This window comes from Crocuta crocuta, unplaced genomic scaffold (genome assembly GCF_008692635.1).
Source record: "Crocuta crocuta isolate KB4526 unplaced genomic scaffold, BGI_CrCroc_1.0 scaffold466, whole genome shotgun sequence".
Taxonomy (NCBI): Eukaryota; Metazoa; Chordata; class Mammalia; order Carnivora; family Hyaenidae; genus Crocuta; species Crocuta crocuta.
The window spans coordinates 1-11,144 of NW_027529672.1; the positions used below are offsets into that span (position 1 = coordinate 1).

General features: G+C 41.2%; 1 protein-coding gene across 1 annotated transcript; it reads right to left on the minus strand.

Moving 5' to 3' along the window:
- Window positions 1-1,611: 1,611 nt before the first annotated feature.
- LOC144230619 (ATPase PAAT-like) lies at window positions 1,612-11,144 on the minus strand. Its single transcript, XM_077762910.1, has 6 exons — window positions 11,132-11,144; window positions 7,685-7,850; window positions 7,386-7,589; window positions 5,911-5,980; window positions 2,160-2,366; window positions 1,612-1,731 (listed from the first exon to the last, which is right to left on the minus strand). Exons 1-6 carry the CDS (start codon window positions 11,142-11,144, stop codon window positions 1,651-1,653), a joined length of 741 nt encoding a protein of 246 aa, XP_077619036.1. The 3' UTR covers window positions 1,612-1,650.

An 11,144-nucleotide genomic window follows, 5' to 3' on the forward strand; every position in this document is an offset into this window, starting at 1 on the left:
AAAAATAACTTTAAAAAAAGTCCAATGTAAATGCAATCGCTATGCAAATTGTCCTTTTCTGACATATCTTAATATTGTAATTATAAGAAAATCAAGGATTTTTAGTCATTTTTTCCCTCAGATCAGAGTTCTTTGGGTGATTTTTTTCCTCTCTATGAAACATCAAATATTCACAGGTGAATCTATATGCCACTAGAGTAAGTGAACAAACCACAGTGCCTGGTGGCTATTCTACTTCTTCTTCTTCATGTTTATTTATTTCAACAGAAAGAGAGGGTTCATGTGTGAGAAAGAGAGGAGAGAGAGAGAGAGAGAGAGAGAGAGAGAGAGAGAGAGAGACCCAAGCAGGCTCCACGCTGTCATTGCAGAGCCTGATGCAGGGCTCAAACTCACGAACCATGAGATATTGACCTGAGCCAAAATTAGGAGTCAGACACTTAACCCACTGAGCCACCCAGGCGCCCCTTCTACTTCTTTTTATGTCAGTTTGTTCAATTCTTATTTTTAACTGTCCTGTCATATATTATTTTGAGGTCACATCAGATCCTTTTGAAAATGAACAGCTAAATACATATTAAATAATCTAAAGGACTTACTCTTTGCCAAAATAATTATTTGCCAAAATAATTCCACTCCCTGAGGAGATACTGGAACAATTTACAAAAACAGACATTTAATTCCTTCTATGCTATGAAAAAAAAAAATTCTAAAAGACTTAAATATCCATGAATCAATGACTGACTACATACCACAGAATATCCATAAAATCAGAGATACAGATTTATTGCTTAGTAAGAGGCCTATGATATCCTTTTAAATGAAAAAAAAATTTATGTCTTTATTTTGAGAGAGAGAGAGAGAGAAAAAATGGGGGAGGGGCACAGAGAGAAGGAGACAGAATCTGAAGCAGGCTCCAGGCTCTGAAAGCTCAGAACCTGATGCGGGGCTCGAACGCACAGACTGTGAGATCATGACCTGAGCCAAAGTCGGATGCTAAACTGACTAAGCCACCCAGGAGCTCCATTCAGATAACTTTAAACAACAGCTGTATGTTAGGCACTTTGATACAGAATTCCTACTTAGTTACTCTAAATTACTAGAATAAAAATAAATCAAAGCTAGTACATCTGAATTTCAAATCCAAAGAACTAAAGAATAACTTTAACATTTATTGTGATAAAACAAAAGTCGGTAGTGTCAAACCAGGCCGCATGACTCCGAGTGTTAACCTTTAATAGAACTTTCAAGAAACAAGTAATCCTCAAGGCACAGGTGAAGCAGCAGGAGGTCTAGGATTCCGACACAGCACCCCATGTCCTCTCTTTCCCCTTCAGGACAGGCCCAGTCCAACCTGACATGCGAAGGCTCTAAAACGGTGTGTGGCGAACCACTTCATAGCAGGTCATGAAACATCCCCATTTTATGCTCAGATAATTAAATGGTTTATGTGGCATGTTCCAAGAAGCCATGCCTTAGAAATCCAGAGAGTCCTGGTTTGTTAACTAAAATCAGTCCTAGGCCATCAGGATCCACTCCACAAATAAGGATTCTCCCACATTAGCGTGTAGAAAGGGAGACTGAATGGGACCACCTTTCTTCTCCGGGGCGTCCCCCAAACCTCCTCACATGAAGCAGTAGGTGGAAAGCAAGTTACAACACAGGGTCTAGAGCATTACCCTGTGAGTGGTGGCTGGGACAGTTTATGTATAGTTTCCAAATGCACAGAAAACTCTAGAAGGATACACACGAAACTGTTAATAGTCACCTCTGGGCAATGGGATGACAGCTGGGAAAACACGTTGACTTTTTACTCAATACCCTTCTGCACTGATTCTAATTCATGGCNTACACAACTCTCTTCCAATTTCCTCTTTATCTCTATCCTTGAGAAAAACCTTCTGAAGTGCTCAAAACAGTGCCTCATCTACCAAGAAGGTGCTGAATGAATGAGCAAATTTGTGAAAAATTGTGAAGGTCTGTAGTAAGATATTTTGTAGAAGGGAAAGTCTACAAAATGCTATTTTACCAAAGCAAATAAAGGTAACAGTCCAATCAATAGTAAAAGTTCTAAGAAAAGATTTAAGTCAATACACATCCTTATAAAAAGCCATCACGCTGAAATGTTTAGGAGTCCCCGGACAGAACCCATTTCTACCCACCTGCTGCTGAAATCGAACCATATCCATCAGTTGCTGAGCTCCAGGTGACAACTTTGACCCCATGGACTCCATGATCGTCTGGACCCTCTGCAGGTCTATCCTTGATCCCAGAGCAGGAGAGCTCGTGGAAGAACTGGCTGAAACCTGCCTCATGTGTACCACAACTCTACTGAGGAACACACATGGCTTTTCACCAAAGGAGAGCAACTGTTACAAAACAAGGAAGTTCCAGAAATAAGGACATTAAACAATAATCACTATTTAAGGTCACTTTTTAATATAAACTAGCAATAGTAATGTATTTAAGAAAACAAAACTTTAAATACATTTTCATTTTTTTAAGTTTTCCTGAAAACTGTAATGGTCTACACTTCTAATCTATTATGAGGCTCATAGGAACTATTTATATAAAAAACTATCATTTCAGGGGTGCCTGGGTGGCTCAGGTTAAGCATCCACCTTCAGCTCAGATCTCCTGCCTCATGAGTTCAAGCCCCGCATCCGGCTTTCTGCGCTCAACATGGAGCCTGCCTCAGATCCTCTTTCTCTCCTCTCTCTCTCTCTCTCTCTCTCTGCCCCTCCCCCATTCTCTGTCTCTCTCTCTCTCAAAAATAGATAAACATTAAAAAAAAAAAAAGAGTATCACTTCAAACTGAAAAAATATACAGAATAGCCAAAAGGGTCTACAATAAAGTTTCATTCACTTAATGAATAAAAATGAACTATACCAATCTGAGAACTTAAGATAGCACTGCTAGGTATAATAGTTGTGCTTAATACAAAGGCATTTCCAAAGTATTTACTGAAATACTCAAAATATGTCAGTCTTTTAGAATTTAGAATTATAAGGGAAAGTTAGACTGGTCTAACATAACCTGCTGTTTCACACACAAAAAAGATGAGGTCAGGGGTGATTTTCTGACATGTCAAAGGGCTACCCAAATTAGTAAAAATCAAGCTTGGAACCTAGCCCTTCTGGCTTCTATAGCAGGGTCCTGCCCAATACTTTATGCTGCCTCACTTCATCCCTATTTCTGAACCAAAAGACACTTTTCATGTGTTGATATGAACAAAGTAGCAAAGTGGAAAGGGAACAGGATTTAGAATCAGACAGAACTGGGTTCAATGAGGATTCTACTTAGAGCCTGTGTAACACTAGGAAAAGGCGAAAACCTGAATCAGGAAAAAAATCAGGGAGGGTTTGGATTTCACATAGTTGTTCTGAAGATTAGGTGTTAAAATTCCCAGTACCTACCGCTGAGTAAGTGCTCAAAAATATGTGTCAGGAGCTACTGATTACTCCAGATTAAGCTCTAGTGGCTGTAGGATCTCTCTAAATGAAACTAGCCTTTGCACTCCCACAGAGCTTCCAAAGAACAGTTACAAAAAGCACTTACTTTCAGAAACACACACAAAACCACATGTAACGTAAAACACAAGTCGACCCAGATCCATGATCCAGGAACTTTGAGTGTGGCAGCAAAGAGGTGCACTGTCCTCAACAATGAAGGAATCTCCCCATTAAATTTCTACACCTACCCTCAAACCTCCTTACTATCCCTTTTCTGCTTTTTCATCCTTGTTGCCCAACTGAATATGGGATACATTTTACTCACCGAGTCAGCTTATACTCTATCTCATCATGCTAGAATGTAAGCAACACAAGGGCAGTCATTCATTATGTTACTGCTAATTCCTACATGCCTAACACGGTATCTAACATCAGTAGGCATTCAAATACATCAGTTGAATGAATGAATCACTTTAAATAAATCTGAAAGCTATTAATATATACTAAATAAAACAATATCTTGGAATAATCAATTCTGTAAATTTGCCACTAGCAGATAATGAAATTACTTATTCTGTATTATTCTAAAGTCTTGCAACCCTGTATAAAGTAACGTGGAGATAAAAAGATTGCAAGTGTTTATTTCCTTCTAAAAAAATTTAAAAGCACAGGGGGCCTGCATGGCTCAGTCAGTTAAGCATCTGAATTCGGCTCACATCATGATCTCACGGTTCACAAACTTGAGCCCCGTGATGGGTTCTATGCTGACAACTCTGAGCCTGGAGCCTGCTTCAGATTCTGTGTCTCCCTCTCTCTCTGCCCCTCCCATACTCTCTCTCTCTCTAAAGACAGACATTAAAAAAAAATTTTAATATATAGATATAATTCATATGCCAAACAATCAACTGATTTAAAGTGTACAATTCAGTGGACTTTAGTATATTCATAGAGTTGTGTAACCACTGCAATTTTATTTTTTTTAATTTTTTTTTTTTCTAGGAGAGAGAGAGAGAGAGAGAGACAGCGTGAGCAGGGGAGGGTCAGAGAGAGAGGGAGTCACAGACTCTGAAACAGGCTCCAGGCTCCGAGCTGGCAGTCAGCACAGAGCCTGACGCGGGGCTCAAACCCACGAACCGCGAGATCATGACCTAAGCCAAAGTCGGACGCTTAACCGACTAAGCCACCCAAGCACCCACCACTGCAATTTTAGAACATCACACCAAAAAGTAGTCCTTTACCCACTGCCGGTCACTCCCCATCCCACCAAGCCCCCCAACTCTAGACAACAACTAATCTTTCAGTCTATGGATTTGCCAATTCTGGACCTTTTATATATATAATCATACAATATAAGGCCCCAAATTCTTTCACACAGTAAATGTTTCAGGGTTCACCCGTGTGTGTACTATGTTTAAGTAATCCAATGCTTTTTACGACTAAATATTTTCCATTGGGTGGGTGTACTGTACCATATTTTGTGCATTTACTAGTTGGCAGATAGTTGGGTTGTTTTCTTTGTAAGTTTTTGGCTATTAGGAATGATGATGATGAACATTCATGTACATACCAAGGAGAGTTTTTTTGGGGGGGGTCCTCTCCTTTTTATTTATTTAAAAATTTTTTTAATATTTGTTATTTTTGAAAGAGAAAGAGATAGAGACAGAGCACGAGCAGGGAAGGGGCAGAAAGAGAGGAAGACACAGAATCCATCTGAAGCAGGCTCCAGTCACTGAGCTGTCAGCACAGAGCCCAACGCGGGGCTCAAACTCACAAACCGTGAGATCACTACCTGAGCCAAATTTGGATGCTTAACCAACAGAGCCACCCAGGGGCCCCTATTTGTTTATTTATTTATGACAGGGGGGTCAAGAGGGGTGGGCGGAGGGAGGGGCAGAGAAAGAGGGACATAGAAAATCCTAGGCAGACTCTGTGTTGTCAGTGCAGAGCCCAACATGGGGCTCGATCCCACCAACTGTGAGATCGTGACACAAGTCAAAATCAAGAGTGGGATGCTTAACCTACTGAGCCATCAGGTGCCCTTTAGGTCCTCTAACTCATCCCTGAGGTACTTCCAAAGAAATAAAGAGATTTGCCCAAGGCTGCTTAACTTATCAACAAGGCAGAATTAATATCCTGGGCCTATGTATTCCAGTTCAGTATCTTCACCAGGCTCTAGTGATGCCACTAGTATTCACCGCCATGATAGTTTTCATACTCAAGACATCACTCTAAATCCCTTACTTCTGGATGCCCTTCTCTAAACTTCTCTAACCCCCTTCTAGCCTTCTTGTTATAATGAAATCAAAACAGCTTGCAGTTATCACATCATATTATCATATAAAGAAAATCAGAAACAAAGGCAGACTAAGCATATTATGAAAGCAACAAAAAAGAAGCACAAATTATACAAAAACATTTGCAGTTGTCAACTCAGCTAACTAAGGTTTAGTGATGACTTACCTTTATTTTACAAGCATGACTGGAAGACTCCAATTGTAAATACTTTTTGTAGAAAATAATTTCATGCTCACTGAAAATAAAGTAAAATGCACATTACTTTTAATTTCATTATCATCTTTAACAGTTAAATTTAAAAATGAATTGTTTCAAATGAATAAGCAAGAAAACAAAAAGCAGAACCAGAGCCATAAACACAGAACACAAACTGATGTTTGCGAAAAGGATGGGCAAAATGGATGAAAGGGCATGGGAGACACGGGATTCCAGTTACAGAATGAATAAATTATGGGAAGTAAAAGGTATAGCACGGGGAATATGGTCAATGACACTGTATGATAACAGATGGTAGTTACACTTGAGGTCAGCACAGGATAACCTATAAAGATGATGAATCACTATGATGTATACTTGAAACTAATGTAACGTTGTGTACCAACTATACTCAAATTAAAAAAAAAATTATTTTTGGGGCACCTGGGTGGCTCTGTCAGCTAAGCGTCTGACTTTGGCTCAGGTCATGATCTCACGGTTCGTGGGTTCGAGCCCTGCATTGAGCTCTGTACTGACAGCTAGCTCAGAGCCTGGAGCTTGTTTCGGATTCTGTGTCTCCCTCTTTCTCTGACCTTCCCCTGTTCATGCGCACACGCTCTCTCTCTCTCTCTCAGAAATAAATAAAAACACTTTAAAAAATTATTTTTAATTCGTTTCTAAGCCATTACTTAAATCCTGAGATTCAATTAGGGTAGAATCTTTGTATAAGAACCTAGAGAAAGATCAGGGCCCATGTAGGGCTCAGGTGGTTGAACAACTGACTCTTGATTTTGGCTCAGGTCATGATCCCAGGGTGGTGGAATCCGGCCCCTCATCAGGCTCCCTGCTGAGTATAAAGCCTGCTTAATTTTCTCTGTCTTTCTCTCTCCTCTGCCCCTCCCCCACTCACATGCTCTCTCTCGCCAAAAATAAAAATAAGTCTTTAAGAAAAAGACAACCTAGAGAAAAATCAAACTATAACAGGCTGAACTGTGGGTTACATAGGCTGGAGAGGAACAGGCTTGGGCCTGTGCACCGTCTGTAATGGACTTCCTTTCAGAAGCATGTGTGCAATGTTCCAGACTGACCGCCAAATCACCTCTGGAAGAGAGACCATTGTACATGCATGTAGGAAAAAGGCCAGGAAGAAATCAGGACTACACTGCAGTCTACACAGTCTATACAGTCTGACTAACTAGTGCAACCCTCTATCTAGTCAGCTCCCTCGATTAGCTCTAAATTTCCACACTTATAAAAATTGAGAAAGCTGACCTACACGATCTCCAAAACCCCTTAAAAGGATAAACATCTGTTTATGCTGGCATGTTTTTATCTCCTCTCCCCTGGTGTCTGGCATCAGTGTCAGAGAATCAATAAATACCACAACCGCTGAGGACACATCACACCGCGTGGGGAGGGCACTTCCGCAGGAGCAAGTTACACACCTGTTATCCAGATCACTACACACATTCTTGCCCCTACTGGTTCCACAGTACTCCTCTCCTAAGTACACTTCCATATTTCTCGCTGAACTTAAAATGCCAATAGAAACGATTTCTTCACCTCCGTTAGGGTCACCTCTCAGGTAAAGGAAGCAGGGGTTTTCATCCTGGCTGTCGGGGCTTCTTTTCAAACTCACCAGACCTTGGCTGAAAAGAAAATCGTTCAAACGGTTACACGGCGCACCTGTCCGAACACTGCTCGCCACCCTCTTACTGCGCCACCGGGACTACTTCTAACTCACTTCCATTTACCACGGCGCTGCCCGCACCTTCCCAAGCACCCAGCAGATTCACAAGGAGACGGGCACACTCCAGACACCGGGGCTGTCCCCTCTACTTTTTCCTCGACTGGCGACTCAAGCCTCTGTAGGACCTCTCCTTCAACAGCAAAAGTTGCCTGGGCACCTACTGTGCGCACAAGAGTGGGAAACGGGGGCACAAGTGTGGGGAGCAGGATNACTTCTTACTAGACACATCTCTAGCAGCAAGGGGAACAAAAACAAAAAATGAATTATTGGAACTTCATCAAGATAAAAACCTTCTGAGTAGCAAAGGAAACAAAACTAAAAGGTGACCTATGCATCGTGAGAAGATTTGTGCAAATGACATATAAGGGGTTAGTATCCAAAATCTGTAATGAACTTATGAAATCAACACCCCAAAAGTAACTCAGTTAAGAAATGGGCAGAAGGGGGCACCTGGGTGGTTCAGTTGGTTAAATGCCCATTCTCATCTCAGCTCAGGTCATGAATTCACAGTTCCTGAGATCAAGACCCATGTGAGACTCTGCACTGACAGCACGGAGCCTGCTTGGGGTTCTCTGTTTCTCTCTCTCTCTCTCTCTCTCTGCCCCTCCTCCACTCAACCAAGCATGTGTGTGCTTTCTCTCTTCCTCAGATATTAAAAAAAAATAAATGAGCAGAAGACATGAATAGAAACTTTCCAAAGAAGACATCCAGATGCCTAACAGACACATGAAAAGATGCTCAACATCACTCATCATCAGGGAATTACAAATCAAAATCACAATGAGATACCACCTCACACCTGTCAGAATGGCTAAAATCAACACAGGAAACAACAGATGTTGGCAAGGATGTGGAGGAAGAGAAATCCTCTTACATTGTTGGTGGGTAAGAATGTGGAATGCAAACTGGTACAGCCACTTTGGGAAACAGTATGGAGGTTTGTCAGAAAAGTAAAAATATAGCTACCCTATGACCCAGCAATTGCATTACTAAGTATTTACCCAAAGGATACAAAATACTGATTAGAAGAGGTATATGCTCTCCGATGTTTATAGCATCATTATCAACAATAGCCAAAGTATGGAAAGAGCACAAATGTCCAATGTCCATTGACTGCTGAATGGATAAAGATGTGTGGTGTGTGTGTGTATGTATACACACACACACACACACACATATGCATATATATGTGTGTATATAATGAAATATTACTCCACCAACAAAAAGAATGAAGTCTTAACATTTGCAACACTCGATGGAGCTACAGTGTATTAAGCTAAGTGAAATAATTCAGAGAAAGACAAATACCATATGATTTCACTCATGTGAAACTTAAAAAATTAAATTCATGTGGAATTTAAAAAATAAAACATGAACATATAGGAAGGGGAAAAAAGAGAAAAGCAAACCATGAGACTCTTAACTATAAAGAACAAACTGAGGGTTGATGGAGGGAGATGGGTAGGGAATGGGCTAAATGGGTGATGAGTATTAAGGAGGGCACTTGTGTTGAGCATTGGGTGTTATATGTAAGTGATGAATCACTAATTTCTACACCTGAAACTAATTTTACCATATATGTTAAGTAGCTACAATTTAAATAAAACCTTGAAATAGAAAATAAATAAATCATCAGGTCTTGACTTTCTTAAAGGAAAACCTCATCTTTCTGCATCTCTGCTTCTTGTTTTCAATCATTAGCTTTCATCTGAACAATTCCAGGAGTTTCTTTACTGTCATTAATCTCTCTCTCTAAATATTTTATATATTTTTTGAGAACGCAAAAGCAGGGGAAGGGAGTACAGGGGATCAGAAGTGGGCTCCACCACTGACAGTGATGAGCCCAACTTGGGACTTGAACTCACAAATCTCGAGATCATAACCTGAGCCAAAGTTAAATACTCAACCAACTGAGCCACCCAGGCACTCCTTTTCTCTCTTTTTTAATGAGTTCTGTGTCCAATGTGGGGTTTGAACTCATGGTTAAGCAATATTGCTGTACCCTATATAGTTTTTAACACAGCCTGATCTCAACCTTTCTGAGGAAATGTGGAAATGATGGGGAAGCTCTTGATCTAGAGCTGAATCTGTGCTCACATCCATGATGTTGACTATGTAACATCTTCTTATACTAAAGTTACTTTGTCCAGTAAAAGGATTAACTTGTTCGAAACTTGCACATTCCAAAAAAGACCTGGTTGTTGCCCAGCTCCTGGAAATACCCTCTAAGCTGTTGGAATATCCTGCGTGATAAAATTGTCTTTTAACTAGGGGTCTTGGACCCCACCATCGTGAGGTTATGCTAACAATAGGATTTATGGTGAGGGGCCACATTCTATCAGTTTGACCCATGAAAGGGCTGAAGACTGAGCAACTAATGTCAGCACATGAGTGTTCCATACCTACATGACTGACCCCCAATAGAAACGTTGGACACCAAACCTCTGAGGAGCTTCCCTGGTTGGCAATACCCCTGCGCATGATGGCACATATCATTGCTTGGAGAATTACGTGCTGTCATCACAACTCCACTGGGAGAAGACAGCTGGGAGATTGCACCCGGTCTTCTCTGGATTCTGCCCTATGTGCCTCTGCGTTACTAGTTTTAGTCTGCATCCTTTCATGTTTTAAGAATCTGTTATAAGACACACACAGCAACAAGACATGGTTATATCTCATAGCCATGTTAGACTCATAATCATGAGTATAGCAGCTTTTCTGAGTTCTGAGTCCTAACAAATCATTGAACCTGAGGATAGTCTTGGGGGCTACAACACAGCAGTGGTCATCAGTACACGTCAAGAGGTGGGCATTCTTCCATTAGTAACAGCATTTATTTATTTTTTTAATGTTTTTAATTTATTTCTGAGAAAGAGAGAGCGAGCGAGCGAGTAGGGGAGGGTCAGAGAGAGAGAGGGAGACACAGAATCTGAAGCAGGCTCCAGGCTCTGAGCTAGCTGTCAGCACAGAGCCCAACGTGGGGCTCGAACCCACGAACCGTGAGATCATGACCTGAGCTGAAGTCGGACACTTAACCGACTGAGCCACCCAGGGGCCCCCATTAGTAACAGCATTTAAATTCTAAGTGGGGAAAGTTATGGTTTTATTAGGGGTTAGTGTGATGGCTTTTAAAAAGAACCCCACACTACTGTTAAATGTATTCTTTTTTTTTTTTTAATGGACCACTTTCTTTTTTTTTTTAATGTTTTTTTAAATTTATTTCCAGGAGAGAGAGAGAGAGACAGCGTGAGCAGGGGAGGGTCAGAGAGAGAGGGAGTCACAGACTGAAACAGGCTCCAGGCTCTGAGCTGGCAGTTAGCACAGAGCCCGACGCGGGGCTTGAACCCACGAACCGCGAGATCATGACCCAAACGAAAGTTGGACGCTTAACCAACTAAGCCACCCAGGCGCCCCCTGTTAAATGTATTCTTGCTTCCCTACCTCTGCCCACCAT